Here is a 23,207-nt window from a genome sequence, read left to right as displayed (position 1 = left end):
CTAAGCTCTTAACCACTACACCATGTGGCCTCTGTTCCATCTGTGCAAGGGACAGACATTAACATTTTAAGCCTCAAGCCTGAGCCAGAACTGCCCATTTTTATGCTAAACATGGTTTTAAAACACTTCAGTTCAGTTGTGGTTTTTATAAATAATACCAAATTACCCCTTATCACTCAAGATCCAGAATTATGTCAATAAATGTGTGCAAATTCATACGCAAACTGGCAAAAAGACCATGAACATGTTAGCATTTAAATCAGTGTGACCCGCCATTTAGCCATTGACTCAAATCAGCAGAAAAACCGTGTGTCCGGAAGAGTGAACACCTGTGATTTTCTGAAGTCATATTTAAAAAGAAAACCAATGGCCTTCAAATACCAGAGTTGTCAGCAGCTTGACTCCTAGTCGGAATCAGAGGGTTCTTGCTGACACATGTAGCCTCTGCTTGTCCTTTGTCACATATGCGCTTCCCCTGCAAACTGTCAGTGACTTGTCAGAATTGATCAGGAAGTCTAAGGTCATTCCTCCATGACGGACAGATCTGGACATGACATCATCCCATTTCTGGTTCTGTGTCACATACCGTATGAAAACTGATGTCCCCATCACCCTACTTTCAGGATGAATAGCTGCATACAGGGATGACGAAATTTTTAAAGGTTAAAAAAAAAACAGGATAATTTCAACATTTAAGCATGTTTTAAACAAATATTTAATCTAATGATGCCGAGAGAAGGGTTGCCTTGTAAAAAGATGTAGAATCCTTTTTCCCTAGGTACCAATAAAGCTGTCATACTCCTTGTTTAGGAATGCAAACCATTAAACAACCAAATGTAGAAATAAGGAAGGAGGGGATTTGGGTATAAGACCTGAGACCCTGATGGCTCTCAAGGCCCCCAACTCATGAATCACAGGCTAGAATTCTGGAAGCATCTTTGTACCTTTCCAACATATCTACCTTGAAATTTGGTAGAAATTAGGATATGTGTTCCTTTTCAAAGACCATTATGTAAAACACAGTGGGCATCTAAACACTTAGACTGTCCTGTCTGGAAGAGAAAAATGCTGGAAATTTTTTATGACATTTGTAATAAGTCTGACACCATGGAAATATATTGAGACAACAATAACTGTAATCTTATTGAGGAAGAGATAGGAAATCACTAACTGTGAACATGGTTATAAACTATACACTTTATTATTGAAAGGAAAAAAGGGACAAAAAATGACACCCTGTGGACAATTGACATAAATCAGGCAACAACACCCACGCTACCCTCTCCTTAGGCTTCCTAACCCTCTTTCTTTCATTTCCTCACTGCCCCTGACTTCTCACATTGTCATCCTTGCTGGTCATTTCATTCACTCTTACAGATTTCACCACAAAATGCAGAGGAGAGAAGAGAATATTCCATTCTGCCTCAGCCCAGGACCCTGCCTCCATTCTCCCAGAATGTAGCCGTCATGTTCCATCTAGGTCTGCAGTTAGTCAGTGGTTATTTGGGGTGGGGGGAATTCCATGGGGCTTCCTGTGAGCAGCGTGGTCCATTCTAGGCACGCAAGGTCCCTTGTAGGATGGCAGATGCAGGGTGTGGGCTAAGGGCCACTTGTATCTCTGCCTCAAAAGTATCACAGGTAGATTTTCCTTGGGTAACTGTAAAGGTAAATATGAGATATATTCCCTGAAGCGCCTACCTAAACTTCCAGTGGTGAGGCAGTGAGGGCAGGATTACTCCTTCAACGTCATTACAGTTCCATCTGTTGTGCTACTATAATCATGCCCTGAATAGTCACGGGATGCAGTGGCTTCTAAATTGCTAAATTAGTGTTGTATAATTTTGAAGCCACGGGGGCAGATTTTCAAGGAACTGCAACTCAGGACAAATGGTTTTGGTAGATTGTAGGACAATTATGGGTACACAACTGATCATATCCATCACTCAAAAATTAGATGTGGGCTTCCCTGGTGGCGCAGTGGTTGAGAGTCTGCCTGCCGATGCAGGGGACATGGGTTCGTGCCCCAGTTCGGGAAGATCCCACATGCCACGGAGCGGCTGGGCCCGTGAGCCATGGCCGCTGAGCCTGTGCGTCCGGAGCCTGTGCTCCGCAACGGGAGAGGCCACAACAGTGAGAGGCTCACATACCGCAAAAAAAAAAAAAAAAAAAAAAAAAAAAAAAAAAAAAATTAGATGAAATGAGATTTAGAAGAATAAAAATTTGGAGAGAGCATACAAATGTCATATGGGTGAGCTATGAACATTTATGATACTTGAGATGGTCCCGTGACTCACATTGTCTGTAAAATATCCTCCTCCGTCCCCACACTCAAATACCAACCACTTAAAACATAATAAATTGTTCACTGTAAAATTTTCATTATTAAGACCCCATAAAGCAAAACACAAAGTACCTCCTCCTTAAACCATGTACGTGATAAATCAACTGCGCAGCAGATTCACATATTGTTCATTGTCTGTCAAGATATTAACAGTGTTGATTTCTAAAAAGAAGTCCGGAATTTTAAAAGCCAAACTGAGTTGATCAGCTAGGACAGATTGCTGCTTGTCTAAGTGACTTAGTTTGTGTGACAGAGCTACAAGCTGCCTTTGGGTTCACAAGTCCTTCAAAACCAAAGATCCATGTTAATGGAAACCTTTTCAGCATAAAGCACCCAACAATCAGAGTTAAAGTTTTATTTATTGGCTTTGACCATCTACTTCTGTTATCAACCATAAGGGCCCATACACTTCATCAACCCCTAACAATAGCCGCAAGCTTGGACAATCTGTCTTGCATCTTCATTGGGTAAGACTTCAATGGAACTGCCTGGATTAAAGAGCAGCCCACGCATAAAATGGAAACTCATTAAAATAAACTTTCTCAAAGGGGGAAACTTCGCTTCCAATTGAACTCAACTGTTTTTATTTCAAAGATGAAAGGCCCATTACCCAGTCATACATTCATGTGCTCTTGGCCTAAGTGCTTTCTATTGGACGACTTTAACTTTGGGTCCCTTCCCATGTCTTTTTGGAGGCTTTAGAAACATAATAGGGATTCAGCCCTTACTGAGCCTGATTGGAACACAGTATCTGTGAACCTCTTAATAATACTTCAGACCTTTACGGTTTAATTTGCAATGGTGTCCCTTTTGTCTGCCTTACTGGCCTTTAATCTTAAGTGCAATACACCCACGTTACATTTATGTGCAGAAAAGCACTGAATACCTAAGGATTTTTTAATGTGCCCATTAGAAATAGTGATTTTTAAAAACACACAGGTATGGTTATTCACATAACAGAATGCAAAGCTGAATGAATAGAAGGACGATGTCAAAGACGGTTGTTTACATGAAAACTGACTAATAGCTCTGAGCCTGAAAACTTCACCTTGAACTTATTATGAGCCTATTTTCAGTGAAAGAAACAACACAGTAAAATGAAAAAGTCAAGAGAGTGGGAAAACCTCTGTTATGTGAAAATATCAGCCGTCCTATAAAGGAGTAATATAACCGGTATTAGCTGAAGCAAATTATAATATTCTCAAAGCTTTAATTTTATATGAATGACCATTAAATGAAGTGAACCACAATCATGGTTACTTAGATGCGCAGAATATTCAGAGAATGTTAATGCTCAAAGCAATGCAAAAGCATCCACACAATGGTTGTACACACATGCCATCAAAAGGAAATTAAGCTCTTTAAGATCGGTTGTATGTCATTACACAATTTTCACTCATACATCTCTGAGACCAAAATGTATGTCATGGGCATATTTTAAAAGATATATTAGTTAAATAAATATAAATCTCTTGTGATAAAAATATTCCTTTACATTATGTAATTATAAAACTATATGTGGATGAATTTCAAATTTTATCATAATTAATAACTACTATAATGGTCTCTGTGTAATGCAAGTGTTATATATATTTTTTTCAACAAAATTTTTCAGCAGAGTTTGCTAAAAGGCTCTCAATTATATTTTGAATTTAATCTACTTGTAAATTACTTCCAAATAGGTCTTTTCCTTTATGCAAAAATGTATTGAAAATGAAATGTATAAATACATTTTTTTCTTTAAACAAAAATTATTAAAAACAAAACAGAAAATTAAAATCTAAAATAGTACAAAGTCACACACACACATAATCACAAATGACAAACTACAGAAAAACACTTGATTCTTACTGAGTTCTCAACCTGTAATGTCAATCTCAAACTTTTTTATATATTTGTTTTGTGGTTGTGTTTACTTTTAATAGAGAATGCATTAAAACTTCAACATTACTTTTAACTAACAACAATGAAACAAAACCTACCTTCACTGAAATTACAAACAACTCTGTCATTCACCCAGTTACACAACAGGCTCAAGTACAAGATAAAACATCTGCTCTGGCTGTTAAAAAAGCTCTAAGTGAATTCTGTGGCTTTGCTCAGCCAGGACCACATAGATATAATGTTTCTCCACTCCTTTTAAAAAATACCTTAGTTTCTATATTTTATTTTATATGGTTTTGGTCTTACCAGATCTATCCTATCATCAATATGAAAGAAACATATTAAAATAAGCAACAAGCTCTCAGGGAAAAATAGGTCTGTCTCTCTTTAAGCAAAACCAGCATGTAAATGGAGGTGAAGGATGATGAAGAGATTCACATTTGTAACGCACAGCACTAGCAACAGGAATTTTTCAGCAGTGAACTCACTTGTTGAAATTTGCAGTTTTAAAAATATATGTTACTTACAACGTCCTTGAGTGTATCTAATATACAAAGTAACACTTCACATTTATATTGTATTATTTCCTGTAAATGCTTCCATTTATCGTGTTGTTCAAATAAGTCCACAGAATCTGGATTGCTCCACTAAGAATGTTAATTCATAAAGATATGATTATTGTTAATTAGAAGCTGTTCTTACCTAAAAGGTTAACTTATGAAACTTGCATTCAATACAAACCATTTACAATTTAAAAAAATAACAAAATGGGGGTATACAATGCTTTCTTGTTATCAGAAGGTTGAGTCATGAAAGTTCAGAAACTATGATTAATTTCTTGTTGAATGAGCTTGGTCAAAGCTGCCACATAGCTTCCCACAGCTTTAAGAAGGCCACTCTGTAAGTTCTGTTTTCTGTATGTGAAGTTCTTTTGTCATCTCAAGCAGCATAGCTAGTGTATAAATACAATGGAAAACTGCATGCTAGAAGCTACAGCCTCTCTAGACCATCGTTGCAAACAGAAAACAAGAACAGCCAAAACTGGTCCAGTATGTGCCAGACTTCACATGGCCCCGGAGAAGCTCCCCCAAACTTACCAGTGTTGAAAATCTTAACCACAAAAAATCACTGCTAACTCAAAGGAATTTTATTTTCATTTAAATAAAGTATATAAATGAGGAACAATATTTAACAAGTTATTAGATGATAAATAGCTTTAAAATTTTGGACATAAGAACATTATCTACTAAGGAAGATCTAATGTCATTTAAATGCTCTTACTTTTGCACTGAAATTGTTGTGTGTCAAAAATGAGATGAGACAGCACCTTTCCCCTTACACATGCTAATATTTGTCTGGGATGTTCTCAGTTTCCCTTTTTATGATGTCATCTTCTGATGCTCTCCTAGGAAAACAGGGATACCACAGTAGCAAATTTAAGAACAGCAAACAGATGATTTAAAGAATGTATAGACTGTTTGGGGCAGGGGGGAGGGTAACTTAAAAAAATTTTTTTTTGCCTTCTTTTTCTTTTTGCCTTAATCCTCTCATTTGGTTTAGAAACATAAGGCCCTGTTCACTTCATTTAAGCCCCACAATGACTGGAAGCCTGATCAATCTGTCTTGTGTCATCTTAGGGTGAAACTGCAATTGAGCGGAAGCAACAGATGAACAAAGGCCACATTCAAATCTGCAGCTCATTAAAATAACGTTAAAATAGAGTAAAACCCCAATTGTAAGTGAACTGTAGCTGGGTTTTTTCCCTGCTAAATACATTTGATTAATAAACTATACAATCATTAGCCCTGAATCAGTGGTCTTTAAAGTAACTTTAAATAAATGTCTTGATCTTTTTAAAAATTTGAACATTTTGAAAAACATATTAGAAATAAGCTTTCAGCAAAGCACTAAATGAGATAACATCTTAGCATGTTCCAAAGGCACATCCCATCAAGACATCGTTCTTGAAGATTCTATACAGTATGTGAAGGAATCATTCATTTAACGGTTCCAGCTCTCAATTCCTATGATCCTATAATGATACATCATAGGGGGTGTTTCTATAAACAAATGCCCAAATTGATCTTCTACGCAACAATTTGCTATCCAAATGCCCAATAAGTAAGCTTTGTAGAACTTTTGTGAGTTTTAAGTAACCCAGAAATTCAGTAGAGGTATACATAAGTGAACATACTATCTCTGGAGATTTGTTTTCAATTTGATCCTGTGGATTCTGGCCTGTACCGAATCCAGGGCTGAGATGTTTATAACACATTTGAAAAGGGATAGTCAGGGTTTGAGATAGTCAAATTATAGTTGGGAATACATGTGTCTATTCTTATGTACGTCTGATGGGTTTTTGATAAAAGGCATATTCACATGTCCTAGAAACTGCTTAGGCAATCTGGAGATATCGATTAAAATTTAAAGAGGCATAAACTCTTCAACCTAAAAAGCCTCACCTCTAGGAAAATCTATTCCAGAGAAATAAAAGCATCAATATGAAATCATATGTAATCAAAGATATTTAGTGCAGAATTGTTTCTTCGGGGAAAAAAAGAAAAAAAAGACTGAAAAAAAATCTAGAAACAATAAATGCTGGAGAGGGTGTGGAGAAAAGGGAACACTCTGGCACTGCTGGTGGGAATGTGAATTGGTACAGCCACTATGGAGAACAGTATGGATGTTCCTTAAAAAACTAAAAATAGAACTACCATATGACCCAGCAATCCCACTCCTGGGCATATACCCTGAGAAAACCATAATTCAGAAAGAGTCATGTACCAAAATGTTCATTGCAGCTCTATTTACAATAGCCAGGACATGGAAGCAACCTAAGTGTCCATCATCGGATGAATGGATAAAGAAGATGCGGCACATATATACAATGGAATATTACTCAGCCATAAAAAGAAACAAAATTGAGTTATTTGTAGTGAGGTGGATGGACCTAGAGTATGTCATACAGAGTGAAGTAAGTCAGAAAGAGAAAAACAAATACTGTATGCTACACGTATATATGGAATCTAAGGGGGAAAAAAAGGTCATGAAGAACCTAGGGGTAAGACGGGAATAAAGACACAGACCTACTAGAGAATGGACTTGAGGATATGGGGAGGGGGAAGGTAAGCTGTGACAGAGTGAGAGAGTGGCATGGACATATATACACTACCAAACATAAAATAGATAGCTAGTGGGAAGCAGCCGCATAGCACAGGGAGATCAGCTCAGTGCTTTGTGACCACCTAGAGGAGTGGGATAGGGAGGGTGAGAGGCAGTGAGACGCAAGAGGGAAGAGATATGGGAACATATGTATATGTATAACAGATTCACTTTGTTATAAACCAGAAACTAACACACCATTGTAAAGCAATTATACTCCAATAAATATGTTAAAAAAAAAAAAGAGTTCGGTATGCTAGGTTAAATGTAAACAACTTATTAAAAAAAAAAGACTGAAAAAAGGAGGAAAACTATAGATCATCCATCCTATGGAATAGTACACACCTTTAAAAGAACGTGTTAGAGTCATATCAGCGGGCCAGGAAAATTTTCCATGATGTACTCTTGAATGAAAAGATGCAGAGAACACACTTAAAAAATAACTAACACTAGCAAACTCCCTATTCATGCTTCTGTGCACACCCGCAGGTTTCCTCTGATTATATGCTCTTGGAGCAAGGTTCGAAAGCCTGCATCACCAGTTGTTATATAGAGTATGCAAGGGTGCTGGAGGAGGGGGGGCACAAGTAGGAGATGGGGGTGGAGAGTTGGCTGATAACAAGAATTATTTTTTAAAAGGTCCTCAATGAAAACAGCATATTACTCCAATATATCGGATTTTAAAAATAAGCATGTAATATGTATATAATCAGATTAAAGCCACTTTCATGAATAAAGAAGAGATGGCTGAGAAACAAATGTAGCTGGAAGCTTTTCAGGTCATGTATAGCTTTGCTGGTCAATTCGTAGCTTCTCCTTATGCTTGCTCTATAATTTGGGAGAAATTACTGAATTACTCCAAGCCTCCATTTTCCACTTCTATGCAAAGTGAGGTAATGATCAAGTGGGCATTAAATGAAATCATGTATTTAAAACACTTAGAGGAGAGAATGACCTCAGGAGACCCTCAACACCTTGTGATTCTGAAACCCCTCACCACACTCTGGCCCTGGGGTTTAGGGAGGTGGCCTCCTTGCTCACAGGGCTGTCTGGGTTCAGGCTGAAGCAGTTACTAAGTGGCTGTCAGACATGTATACACAAAACTGAAGGCTCAGGGCCCACAGATCAGAGAAAGGAAAGCAGGGAGCGAGCAGGAAAGGTAGGGAAGTGGGGCAGGGATGGAAGAGTGACTAACTTCTTAGGTATCTTCTTGGTGATGAGAATAGAAAACCATGAATCCCTTAGTTCAGTACAGCGATAGACTGGAAAGCCTCTCAGTGTTCAACCCTGGGTCCTGAGGTCTACCGGCGTCTCTCCTTCGCTCACTGGCCCACCAAGGGCCCCCTCTGCCTACAGCAACAGGAACCCACAAGCTCTGCTCACCACCACTGCATGCTGTCCTGGTGGGTGCCGGGTCAAAGCGATCCGAGCAATCACGAAGGAAACAGACGGTACGTTTCATGGATATCTGGTCCCCTTGTGACGATCTGACTGACATTTTTTAATTAAACTGGCCCACCGGAGTTTAATTAAGGTGTTGTCTTCTTGAGATGAAACTAAAGAAAAAACAGATCCCTTTTACGGAACAAACATGTAGGATAAGAAACCTTCCTTCAGTCCTCTGATCTTCAGAAGAAAAGGAAAAACCAAAAACCTCCATGGTTTCTCTTATTCCTTAACTTTTTCACTTGTCAATTAGCAAAGTTGTTTCAGAAGTGATTTAAAATGAACCAAAGATCAACCCCATAACATTCCATGTATCTTAGAAACTATGGAGACTGAATATGTATTTGGGGGGATCAGAAGGTCCTGCATCTGAATGCAATTTCATAGAAACCAGCTTAGAAAATATGTATTCACGGACCCTATAATGACACAAGCTCCGTAAAACGCTTTGAATACCACGAGGAAGCTCACAGTCTAAAAAAATGTACATAAAACAACTTCTGATTTTGGAAAGAGCACTGGCCTTGGAGTCAGGAGAGCTGACTTTGGCTCGAGCCTTACTGTTTCCTGGCTCTGTGACCTTGAGTAAGTTACCTAACTTCTCTGAACACCAGCTGCCTGGTTTGTAAGGAGGGCGGTGGTGAAGATAAAACGGGCTGAGGAAGTGGAAGGCTGTGTAAACTTTGCGGTGCTGTACGAATGCAGGGAGCTATCATTATTGTTTGGGAAATAGAGGTTAAGGGTATTTAAAAACAATTTTCTTTGGGAAAGGCAGATCTTTCTTACAGAACTTCCTTGATTTACGATGGGATTATGTTCTGATAAACCCATCATCAACTGAAAATATCATAAGAATGCATTTTTTACATCTAACCCACCAGTCATCACAGCTTAGCTGAGCCCACCTTAAACGTGCTCAGAACACTAACATTAGCCTACAGTTGGGCAAAATCCTCTAACATAAAGCCAATTTTGTAATAAAATGTTGAATATCTCATGTAATTCACTGAATACTGTACTGAAAGTGAAAAACAGAATGGTGGTCCGGGTACAGAATGGCTATAAGTGTATCTGTTGTTTACCCCCGTGATTGTGGCGCTGGCTGGAGCCTGCAGCTCGCTACTGCTGTCCAGCATCAGGAGGGAGGATCCTATCACATATCGCTAGCCCAGGAAAACGTCAAAATTCAAAATTCAAGTAGAGTTTCTACGGAATGTGTTATCACTTTCGCACCATTGTCAAGTCAAAAAATCATAGGTTGAACCATCGTAAAACACAGACTGTCTGTACATAGGAACAGATGAAAACACCTACGGCTTTAGAGTCAGACAGACGTACGCTTGTGTCTTGAGTGAGCCACTCACTTACTAGCTGTATTTTAATGAGATAAATGGAATGAAAGTATACGGCCAGCCTGTGTTTGATTCAATGCGGTGTATCCATGCATCTGCTCATTCAAACATCATTTTTGGCACACCACTGCATCTGGAGAGTTTCTGCTCTCTTTGAAATGGGGGAAATAACACCCATATTCACTGCCCTGAGGATCAAAGACTTAAATGAACTTACAGTGGCAGGTACAGTTCTGATTTACAGTAGGAGCTCAAAAAATGGCAGGTTTCATTTGATTATTACATGATTAAGAGCAAAGAAACAAAGATTCCTAGTACAGCCAATTTGATTTTTTCCTCAATCTGAGAAATTATCCAGATTTGAAATAACGTCCTTGAATTTTTACACTTTTGTAACTTAGGATCATCTAAGTGTTGACACTGTTGAACCCCTTCTTATTCCTTTTTACTATTTCTGCATGGACCCCACCTTCTGAATTTTAATCTGGTGTTTCCGATGGCCAGGCCTGCAGCTCTTCAGAGGACAACTCTGAGGCTGCCGGGAACACTTTACTGCAGGTGTGAAAAGTGGGAAGGGGCTTCCCTGGTGGCGCAGTGGTTGGGAGTCCGCCTGCCGATGCAGGGGATGTGGTTCGTGCCCCGGTCCGGGAGGATCCCACATGCCGCGGAGCGGCTGGGCCCGTGAGCCATGGCCGCTGAGCCTGCGCGTCCGGAGCCTGTGCTCCGCAACAGGAGAGGCCACGGCAGTGAGAGGGCCGCGTACCGCAAAAAAAAAAAAAAAAAAAAAAAAGTGGGAAGGACCTGTGGGTCTGTGACCTTCTTACGCACCCTGTGACTGTCAACCAGTGATGAGGGGGTGATGGATTATGAACCTTCAACACATATAATTCATATCCCAGAGATCTTCTGTAGGACTAGGCTGAAGCCCACCCTCTGGGAGATTCTGTCTGAGATCAGCCTCTTTCCTCGGTTTCCTCCCCTCCCTGTCTGGTTTTCCCTTTCCCTTAAGGTTTCCCCTGGGAGTTCCTGCACAGGAGTTCTGCTTCTAAGGACACTGATCTAAGAAAATATGCTGTTACAAAGTCTCTTGTAATTTATTTTACTCAATTTTGGAGCCTAAATTCTCATACCTCTTATTTCTTTTAAATAATGTATGTAATAGTTCACCATTTCTTTTGGCTGACTAGGTTTCTTAATGACATAACTCTGAGCCTTCACTGCTTTCCTTAAATTATTTGTTCTTCACAAATTATTTTCTGTTCACTTGAGCTCTTTTAATGTATATATAACCAATGAACCAATTTTCATGATAATTCCCATGAATCAGGTCTTCACACAATACATACATTGATCATAAGAGTAAATGACACAAAGGACCTGAATTCATGAAAAGAATAATTATGAAGATTCCAACATCAAAGTGACTGCTTCTGTCCCATTCGTTCATTCTTCTACACTGAAAAGGACCACAGGAAACAGTTGACCAAGTAGAAATCTTCAGGCAAAGATTATGCTAATATACTTGCCAACAGAGTCAGGGAAAGTCAGTCTAGAAAGACCAATGAAGCCAAGTCTTTTTGCACTAAAAGATGTAAAACTAATAATCAAGGTTCATGGCCAGGGCAAAGTGATTTGCCAATGCTAAGACAGAATTCCAAAGGTATCTTCCATTTCAAAACACAGAAAATTAAGCAAGAATGTACTGCTTTAATCACACTTGGATTCTAACTTTTGAAGAAGCATGGCTAATTTGAAATGTATCTGAATATTTAACCAAAGTATGGAGCGAGAACATTTAAATGATCCTCTTTCATTATCATCATTATCTCTTCATCCTCTCATTCACCACCACAACGCAGAAGTTATGCTTGCCACTCATGCAGACAAGAGGGTCATAAGTCTTGGGTTGAGCATGCAGTACCTGCTGTGGTACATATTCTTCTGCTAATGAGCATGCATAACTCTTCATCCTCAAGGAACTGTCTCTGCACATAAAAGGATACATAATTTTTATAATGCTGAAAAGAAGTAAATACAGCTCCTTGAGTTTTCTATGGAAGGATTTGGAGAGTATAATTATCATTCATTGCCAGTATCTCCAGGCAGTAGGTTGGTTCCTTTCTAAACTAGGGCCATGCTTAAGTTTTTCTATCATACAAGCAAGTTACCAAGCATGTTGTTCCTAAGTAGAATGTGAAAACAAATTTTAGATCCTCTTGCTGCTTTTGGTGGCCAGCACGTGAAGCTCTTTTCTGGAGGGCAAGTCGTAGGCTATTGGAGCCACTAGGTCCCATGCAGTGAGCGGAAAGTGCTTAGATCTTAAAAAGATCCTTCCCCACACTCTGTTAGCCCCTTGCCTCTGTTGAGAAAAAGTCTAAGATATAATTCACATCAACAATCTAGATGTGTAAAAGACATTTTTCTTCCGGCTGTATTCAAATTTTAAGTTATTTGTTGAGTAGGAGAAAAGCATTATATTCTCTCATAATATATAGGAAGTGCTCTGCAAAGAAACTGACACATACCAGATGTTCAGTACATGTTAGGTGCTATTATTGCAATTATTACTATCATTAAGAAAAAGTCCAGAAAATTACAACACACTCTAGAAAAATCGGGAAAACAAGTGAAATTCAATTTCAAAATGTTTAGGGAATTTCTGCTATTTCCCAAGTTCTTCAAAATACAATAGTAGCAAAGGTCTGTTAAGAGAGAAAATTTCACAATAGGAATTCTAGCTCAACAGCAATCAGACTGAGGAAAGAAACCCACACAACTTAGTCAAAGGGAAGCTGAAAGATAACAACTAATTTAAAGATATATGCTCAGATGGCTTTATGTTACTTGGTACATCAAAGCAAAGGGAAAACTTCCTGTGCTAAGTACTTCATTACTTGACCAGAACACACGCACACACACACACACACACACACACACACACATACACAGAGGCAGTCCTCACTTTGCACTGTAGTTCAGAACTGTAAAGATAACTATATAACCAAAACTGTACAAAACAGTCTTAATAATCAATGGGAAAAACATTCTGAACAGACAAAGCAAGCCTCAGAAGCAGACTCCAATATTACACTGATTGTGGAATTAATTATAAGACAGGGAATTAAAAATTACTGTGCTGAATATATTAACGACTCTAATAGAAAAATATACAGCACTTAAGAAGAGATGCATAATGTAGACAGAGAGATGAAAACTTTAAGGAAGAATCAAAAGGAAGTACTAGAAATAAAAAAATAGTGTAACAAAAACAAAGAATGCTTTTGATGGGCTCATCTATAGCCTGGATGCAGCCAAGGGAAGAATCAGTGAGCTTAAAGATAGTTCAGTGGAACTCACGAGACTGAGATGCAAACGAAAAGAACGAAAAAAACCAAACAAACAGAATAAAGCATCCAAGATCTGTGGGACAATATCAAAATATGTAACAAATGCATAATTGGAATAACAGAGGAAAAGAGAGAACAAAACAGAAAAAATATTTGATGTAATAGTGACTAAGAATTTTCTAAATTAATGACAGACACCAAGCCACATATGCAGGAAGCTCAAAAAGCATCAAGCAGTGATCAAAATTCCATACCTAGGAATATCATATACAAACTGCAGAAAACCAAAGTCTTGAAAGAAATCAGAGGAGAAAAAACTCTTACCTAAAGGTGAACAAGGATAAGAATTGCAGCAGAATTCTCTTCATGCAAGCAGGAAAAGAGTGGATTGAAATATTTAGTGTTGAAGAAAAACCTTCATGCACCAAATGTGGTGAATTCTACATGCACCAAAATTATCCCTCAAAAGTAAAGGAGATAAAATGATTTTCTCAGACAAACAAAAACTGAGGGAATTCATCACCAGCCAACCTGCCCTGCAAGAAATGTTAAAAGAATTTCTCCAGGGAATAGAGACACAGACGTAGAGAATGGACGTGGGGACACAGCGGGGGAAGGGGAGGGTGGGATGGCTTGGGAGATTAGGATTGGCATATATACACTACCATGTGTAAGGCAGATAGCTAGTGGGAAGCTGTTGTATAGCACGGGGAGCTCAGCGTGGCGCTCTGTGATGACCTAGATGGGAGGGATGAGGGTGGTGGTGGGAGGGAGGTCTAAGAGGGAGGAGATACAGGGGATACATAGAGCTGATTCACTTAGGTGTACAGCAGGAACTAACACAACACTGTAAAGCAATTATACTCCAGTTAAAAAAAAAAAGAATTTCTTCAGGGAAAAGGAAAAAGTTATAGGTCAACAACGTGGTCCTACATAAAGAAAGGAGGAGAGCTTAATGGTGAAGGACTGGCATGTTCTCCATAGGACAGAGAAGAAGGCAAGGATATCCCCCTCACCACTTCCATGTAATATCATGGTGGAAACCCTGGCCTGTGTGATAAGACCATGGAAGAAAATAACAGGTATGCAGACTGGGACAGTCAGAGAGGAAGGAAGAAATAAAACTCTTTGTAGATGACATGATTTTTTATGCACAAATCCCACAGAATCAAACAAAAAAATCCTGAACAAATAATCACTCATAGCAAGGTTACATATTATAAGATTAATATGCAAAGGGCAAATGCTTTCCAATATACCAGCAATGAAAACTGGAGATTGAAACAAAAACACAATACAATTTACAATAGCACCAAAAATGAAATATTTAGGTATAAATCTAACAAAATATGTACAGGATCTACATGCAGAAAACTACAAAACTCTGATAAAAGAAATTAAAGATTTAAATAAATGGAGATATAGTCTATGATAGTAGATTAGAAGACTCAATACTGTTATAAGACATCAATTCTTTTTCAACTCATCTATATATTCAACACAATCCCAATTAAAATTCCAGCAATCTATTTTGTATTGATAGATATCAACTAAGAGATGAATTAATATAAACTTTCTAACCTTCTAAAACTGATTTACTGATCAGATATTACCATTATTCCCATAGAAGATCTATGATGATGAAAACTACAAAACTATGTGTTTGGCTAAATTGAATTGTAATTCTAAAAAATACCTTATGACGAGAAATTACGTTTTGTACTACTTCAATTTATTTATTTTTTTAAACGTCTTTTTCAGAGTATAATTGCTTTTAATTGGTGTGTTAGTTTCTGCTTTATAACAAAGCAAATCAGCTATATGAATCTATATATCCCCCTATCTTCTCCCTCTTGTGTCTCCCTCCCACCCTCCCAATTTCACCCCCCTAGGTGGATACAAAGCACAGAGCTGATTGCCCTGTTCTATGCGGCTGCTTCCCACTAGCTATCTATTTTACATTTGGTGGTGTATATATGTCCATGCCACTCACTCACTTCATTCCAGCTTACCCTTCCCCCTCCCTGTATCCTCAAGTCCATTCTCTACGTCTGGGTCTTTATTCCTGTCCTGCCCCTAGGTTCTTCAGAACCACTTTTTTTTTTTTTTAGATACCATATATATGTGTTAGCATACGGCATTTGTTTTTCCCTTTCTGACTTACTTCACTCTGTACGACAGACTCTAGGTCCATCCACATTACAAATAACTCAATTTCGTTTCTTTTTATAGCTGAGTAATATTCCATTGTATACATGTGCCACAACTTCGCTATCCATTCATCTGTCGATAGACACTCGAGTTACTTCCATGTCCTGGCTATTGTAAACAGAGCTGCAATGAACACTGTGGTACATGACTCTTTTTGAATTATGGTTTTCTCAGGGTATATGCCCAATAGTGGGATGGCTGGGTCATATGGCAGTTCCATTTTTAGCTTTTTAATGAAACTCCATAGTGGCTGTATCAATTTACCTTCCCACCAACAGTGCAAGAGGGTTCCCTTTTCTCCACACCCTCTCCAGCATTTAGTGTTTGTAGATTTTTGGATGACAGCCATTCTGACCAGTTTGAGGTGATACCTCATTGTAGTTTTGACTTGTATTTCTCTAATGATTAGTGATGTTGAGCATCCTTTCATGTGTTTGTTGGCAACCTGTATATCTTCTTTGGAGAAATGTCTATTTAGGTCTTCTGCCCATTTTTGGATTGGGTTGTTTGTTCTTTTGATATTCAGCTGCATGAACTGTTTGTAAATTTTGGAGATTAATCCTTTGTCAGTTGCTTCATTTGCAAATATTTCCTCCCATTCTGAGGGTTGTCATTTCATCTTGTTTATGGCTTCCTTTACTGTGCAAAAGCTTTTAAGTTTCATTAGGTCCCATTTGTTTATTTTTGTTTTTATTTCCATTTCTCCAGGAGGTGGGTCAAAAAGGATCTTGCTGTGATTTATGTCATAGAGTGTTCTGCCTATGTTTCCTCTAAGAGTTTGATAGTGTCTGGCCTTACATTTAGGTCTTTAATCCATTTTGAGTTTATTTTTGTGTGTGGTGTTAGGGAGTGTTCTAATTTCATACTTTTACATGCAGCTGTCCAGTTTTCCCAGCACCACTTATTGAAGAGGCTGTCTTTTCTCCATTGTATATTGTTGCCTCCTTTATCAAAAATAAGGTGACCATATGTGCGTGGGTTTATCTCTGGGCTTTCAATCCTGTTCCATTGATCTCTATTTCTGCTTTTGTGCCAGTATCATACTGTCTTGATTACTGTAGCTTTGCAGTATAATCTGAAGTCCAGGAGCCTGATTCCTCCAGCTCTGTTTTTCTTTCTCAAGATTGCACTGGCTATTCAGGATCTTTTGCGTTTCCATACAAATTGTGAATTTTTTTGTTCTAGTTCTGTGAAAAATGCCACTGGTAGTTTGATAGGGATTGCACTGAATCTGTAGATTGCTTTGGGTAATGGAGTCATTTCCATAATTTTGATGCTTCCAATCCAAGAACATGGTACATCTCTCCATCTGCTTCTACCGTCTTTAATATCTTTCATCAGTGTCTTATAGTTTTCTGCATACAGGTCTTTTGTCTCCTTAGGTAGGTTTATTCCTAGGTATTTTATTCTTTTTGTTGCAATGGTAAATGGGAGTGTTTCCTTAATTTCGCTTTCACATTTTTCATCATGAGTGTATAGGAATGCAAGAGATTTCTGTGCAGTAATTTTGTATCCTGCTACTTTACCAAATTCATTGATTACCTCTAGTAGTTTTCTGGTAGCATCTTTAGGATTCCCTATGTATAGTATTATGTCATCTACAAACAGTGACAGCTTCACTTCTTTTCCTTTTGGATTCCTTTATTTCTTTTTCCTCTCTGACTGCTGTGGCTAAAACTTCCAAAACTATGTTGAATAACTGTGGTCAGCGTGGACAACCTTGTCTTGTTCCTGATCTTAGTGGAAATGCTTTCAGTTTTTCACCATTGAGAATGATGTTGGCTATGGGTTTGTCATAAATGGCATTTATTATATTGAGGTAAGTTCCCTCTATGCCTACTTTCTCGAGGGTTTTTTATCATAAATGGGTGTTGAGTTTTATCAAAAGCTTTTTCTGCATCTATTGAGATGATCATACAGTTTTTCTCCTTCAGTTTGTTAATATGGTTTATGACATTGATTTATTTGCATATATTGAAGAATCCTTGCATTCCTGGGATAAATCTCACTTGATCATGGTGTATGATCCTTTTAATGAGCTGTTGGATTCTGCTTGTTGGTATTTCGTTGAGGATTTCTGCAACTATGTTCATCAGAGGTAGTGGCCTGTAGTTTTCTTTTTTTGTGACATCTGTGTCTGGTTTTGGTAACAAGGTGATGGTGGCCTCATAGAATGAGTTTGGGAGTGTTCTTCCCTCTGCTCTATTTTGGAAGAGTTTGAGGATAGGTGTTAGCTCTTCTCTAAATGTTTGACAGAACTCGCCTGTGAAGTCATCTGGTGCTGGGCTTTTGCTTGGTGCTAGATTTTTAATCACAGTTTCAATTTCAGTGCTTGTGACTGGTCTGTTTATATTTTCTATTTATTCCTGGTTCAGTCTCAGAAGGTTGTGCATTTCTAAGAATTTGTCCATTTCTTCCATGTTGTCCATTTTATTGGCATATAGTTGCTTGCAGTAATCTCTCATGTTCCTTGTATTTCTGCAGTGTCAGTTGTTACTTCTCCTTTTTCATTTCTAATTCTGTTGATTTGAGTCTTCTCCCTTCTTTTCTTGATGAGTCTGGCTAATGGTTTATCAATTTTGTTTATCTTCTAAAAGAACCAGCTTTTAGTTTTACTGATCTTTGGTATTGTTTCCTTCATTTCTTTTTCATTTATTTCTTATCTGACCTTTATGATTTCTTTCCTTCTGCTAACTTTGGAGGTCTTTTGTTCATCTTTCTCTAACTGTTTTAAGTGTAAGGTTAGGTTGTTTATTAGAGATGTTTCTTGTTTCTTGAGGTAGGATTGTATTGCTATAAACTTCCCTCTTAGAACTTCTTTGGCTGCACCCATAGGTTTTGGGTTGTCGTGTTTTCATTGTCATTTGTTGCTAGGTATTTTTTGATTTCTTCTTTGATTTCTTCAGTGATCTCTTGGTTATTTAGAAGTGCATTGTTTAGCCTCCATGTGTTTGTATTTTTTACAGGATTTTTGCTGTAATTGATATCTAATCTCATAGCATTGTGGTCGGAAAAGATACTTGATATGATTTCAATTTTCTTGAATTTAACAAGGCTTTATTTGTGACCCAGGATATGATCTCTCCTGGAGAATATTCCATGAGCACTTGAGAAGACAAAGTATTCTGTTGTTTTTGGATGGAATGTCCTATAAATATCGATTAAGTCCATCTTGCTTAATGTATCATTTAAAGGTTGTGTTTCCGTATTTAGTTTCATTTTGGATGACCCGTCCATTGGTGAAAGTGGTGTGTTAAAGTCCCTCACTATGATTGCGTTACTGTCGATTTCCTCTTTTATGGCTATTAGCATTTGCCTTATATATTGAGGTGCTCCTATATTATTTATTGGGTGCATAAATATTTACAATTTACAATTGTTATATCTTCTTGGATTAATCCTTTGATCATTATGTAGTGTCCTTCTTTGTCTCTTTATTTTAAAGGCTATGTTGTCTGATATGAGAATTGCTACTCCAGCTTTCTTTTGATTTCCATTTGCATGGAATATATTTTTCCATCCCCTCACTTTCACTCTGTAGGTGTCCCTGGGTCTGAAGTGGGTGTCTTGTAGACAGCATATATATGGGTCTTGTTTGTGGACCCATACAGCCAGTCTATGTCTTTTGGTTGGAGCATTTAATCCGTTTACATTTAAGGTAGTTATTGATATGTGTTCCTATTACCATTTTCTTAATTGTTTTGGGTTTGTTATTGTAACAAACAAACCTTCTCTTGTGTTTCCTGCCTAGAGAAGTTCCTTTAGCATTTGTTGTAAAGCTCATTTGGTGGTGCTGAACTCTCTCAGCTTTTGCTTTTCTGTAAAGGTTTTAATTTCTCTGTTGAATCTGAATGAGATCCTTGCCGGGTAGAGTAATCTTGGTTATAGGTTTTTCCCTTTCATCACTTTAAGTATGTCCTGCCACTCCCTTCTGGCTTGCAGAGTTTCTGCTGAAAGATCAGCTGTTAATCTTATGGGGATTCCCTTGTATGTTATTTGTTGTTTTTCCCTTGCTGCTTTTAATATTTTTTCTTTGTATTTAATTTTTGATAGTTTGATTAACATGTGTCTTGGCGTGTTTCTCCTTGGATTTATCCTATATGGGACTCTGTGCACTTGCTGGACTTGATTGACTCTTTCCTTTCGCATATTAGGGAATTTTTCAACTATAATCTCTTCAAATATTTTCTCAGCCTGTTTCTTTTTCTCTTCTTCTTCTGGGACCTCTATAATTCGAATGTTGGTGCATTTAATGTTGTCCCAGAGGTCTCTGAGAGTGTCCTCAATTCTTTTCATTCTTTTTTCTTTATTCTGCTCTGCGGTAGTTATTTCCACTATTTTATCTTCCAGGTCACTTATCCATTCCTCTGCCTCAGTTATTCTGCTATTGATTCCTTCTAGAGAATTTTAAATTTCATTTATTGTGTTGTTCATCATTGTTTGTTTGCTCTTTAGTTCTTCTAGGTCCTTTTTAAACGATTCTTGTATTTTCTCCATTCTATTTCCAAGTTTTTGGATCACCTTTGCTATCAGTACTCTGAATTCTTTTTCAGATAGACTGCCTATTTCCTCCTCATTTGTTTGGTCTGGTGGGTTTTTGCCTTGCACCTTAATCTGCTGTGTGTTTCTTTGCCTTCTCATTTTGCTTAACTTACTGTATTTGGGGTCTCCTTTTCACAGGTTGCAGGTTTGTAGTTCCCATCGTTTTTGGTGTCTTCCCCCAGTGGCTAAGCTTGATTGAGTGGGTTGTGTAGGCTTCCTGGTGGAGGGGACTGGTGCCTGTGCTCTGGTGGTTGAGGATGAATCTTGTCTTTCTGGTGGGCAGGACTGCATCCGGTGGTGTGTTTAGGGGTGTCTGTGACCTTATTATGATTTTGGGCAGCCTCTCTGCTAATGGGTGGGGTTGTGTTCCTGTCTTGCTAGTTGTTTGGCATAGGGTTTCCAGCAGTGTAGCTTTCTGGTCATTGAGTGGGGCTGGGTCTTGGCATTGAGATGGAGATCTCTGGGAGACGTTTCACCATATGTTATTACGTGGAGCTGGGAGGTCTCTGATGGACCACTGTCCTGAACTTGGCTCTCCCACATCAGATGCACAGGCCTGACACCTGGCTGGAGCACCAAGACCCTGTCAGCCACACGGCTAAATCTCCCAAGTCCATCCAATTCATTCCTGTTTCATGCTGAGCATGCAGCATGACTCCTGTAATGGACTTTTCAGCCCACTGATTGTATCCAGCAAGTGTTTGACAGTTGATCTGTGTACACCAAAATGTTGACAGTGGTTATACGAAAATTCTGGAGTGAGGAGAGTCTTCTCAGTCTAAAATTATAATGGTAAACCCACCAAATAAGAAAATGAATGGATTCGACCTCAAGTAGCTGTAATATTTCTCTTAGCTCCCTTTGTGCTGAGAATGCATTGGCAGAGGCGCAAGGGAACCTTCTGAGGTGATGGTCCTTTTCCGTATGTTGGTAGGGTTTTAAGATCTGTCCATTTCACAATAAGTAAATTATATTTCAATTTCAAAAAACTCAGCCATGAAACTTTCTGATCCTTTTCGGTCTCTTTCTCAATCCAGTCTTAAGAAAGCACATAAAATAATACTTAAAAATTCCCTCTGAGAGTGTGGACAGGTTTCCCCTGCTCACTTGGATCTCCAGGAACCTGATGAGCTTCCAGGCATGATCCTCTGCCCACTGAGGCCCCCTCCAGCCACGCGGGTCCTCCAAACTCCGGAACTCCACACTCCAGAGGCCCTCCTTTCCACATGCTGCCTCTCCCCTTCTGCCGTACTACGTCAATTTAAATCTAATTTGCAAAAGCTTAGTTCACATTAAGACCCTGGATAAACATTACACTGAGTTAATTAACAGGTAATCACTGAATAATTGGGTATTTCTTTTTTATTTTTAAACAAAGACAATTTTTTAAAAGTCTTTATTGAATGGCATCTGTTTTATGATTTGGTTTTTGGCCACAAGACATGTGGGATCTTAGCTCCCCGATCAGGGATGGAATCACACCCCTGCATTGGAAGGTGAAGTCTTATCCACTGGACTGCCAGAGAAGTCCCGAATACTTGGATATTTCTAAGTACAATAGAACACTGAGCCATTGGTCTCAAGCATGATGTTAATCCACGTATTTTTATTTTTGCTTCCTATTCTTATATTTGTGGAGTGCTTTAACCTCTGGGTTATATTAATGAATGTGTTCACAGTTGTCACTTTAAGAAGGTGTAAAATAGATATTTCTGGCTGCAGGGGGTCATACCATGTGTCCTCGTGAACTTTGCTAGTCTGCTAAAATGCTAGCATGTGACTGATATTTCTTTATTACTTACCTCTCAGTTCTTTCTGAGAAACAGAAGTTACTTTACTTAAAAGTCATAATTAATATAGGTGATTAACACTATATTAGAAGTAGTAGTAAAGAAACAGGTTGTCTATGCAACATAATGAGATAGGTTTTGCTTATAAAGGAAAAAGAGTGGTTTTGCTCTCAAGTAAAGTATCCAGCTTTCCTAGAATGTAAAAGATTATGAAGATTATGTAAAAAATTATGAAGAAATAATTTGAAGGCATAAAGAAAACTGTAGAAATTTTATAAAATTCATTTGCCTTGGTTTATAACTACTGCAAATAATAAGACTGAAGGAAGCACTGAAATATGTTAAAATTTTGGCAAAACCTCAATTTTGATGGGTTTATTCATAAAGAAAGAACTCATGAATACTGGAAAATATTATATTAGAATTTTTTTGTTAAAATGCCAAGATGGTCTTAGAGAATTCAGTCTACTCTTTATCAAAGGTAGCAAAGGGTTATTTTCCTTTCTGACCTTCTATATACCATCAGAATAACTTTCTATGCTTTTTGCTTACTTTATCATATCCTTGACTATTAAAAAAAAAGTTTCTCTTTTTTAAAAATGCTAGGGTTCATTATAATCTTCTTCCCTTCTCATATGTTCCCTTAAAAATATTGTATTGCCGGCCTTCTCTGGTGGCGCAGTGGTTGAGAGTCCGCCTGCCGATGCAGGGGACACGGGTTCGTGCCCCGGTCCGGGAAGATCCCACATGCGCAGAGCGGCTGGGCCCGTGAGCCATGGCCGCTGAGCCTGCGCGTCCGGAGCCTGTGCTCCGCAACGGGAGAGGCCACGGCAGTGAGAGGCCCGTGTACCGCAAAAAAAAAAAAAAAAAAAAAAAAATATTGTATTGCCACCTTGATGAATAAGCAGCCAAGCTAACACCATTCTTTGTTCCCAGGCACCTTTCAATCAAGTGACCAAATTCCCACTAACAACGCTGGATTCTGCTTTTCCAATATTAGACCCTAGATTAACCCCAAAAGAACTTTTTTCAAGTTATTTTTTTACATCTGAACTATCTCTGAGGCTTCTCAGATGGCTCTTGGGCAATCACAAAGATTTGTTCTTTCACCTTATAAAAAGAAGGATGCTAG

General features: G+C 38.3%; 1 protein-coding gene across 5 annotated transcripts in view; it reads right to left on the bottom strand.

The window, feature by feature from the left end:
* CYP7B1 (cytochrome P450 family 7 subfamily B member 1) overlaps positions 1–23,207 on the bottom strand; it is a 185,388-nt gene that overhangs the window by 109,119 nt on the left and 53,062 nt on the right. Inside the window, exon 1 of one of the 5 annotated variants that reach the window (XM_067712213.1) lies at positions 12,107–12,135. The exons of the other annotated variants lie outside the window; for them this stretch is intronic. Coding sequence (XP_067568314.1) covers positions 12,107–12,120 — 14 coding nt within the window. The 5' untranslated portion in view covers positions 12,121–12,135. Of the gene's footprint in view, positions 1–12,106; positions 12,136–23,207 lie in introns of those variants that run through there. 5 annotated transcript variants of the gene reach the window in all.

This window comes from Pseudorca crassidens, chromosome 17, assembly GCF_039906515.1.
Source record: "Pseudorca crassidens isolate mPseCra1 chromosome 17, mPseCra1.hap1, whole genome shotgun sequence".
Lineage (NCBI taxonomy): Eukaryota > Metazoa > Chordata > Mammalia > Artiodactyla > Delphinidae > Pseudorca > Pseudorca crassidens.
Note: the sequence above shows the minus strand (reverse complement) of the source record. Positions and strands in the feature narration are given on the sequence as shown.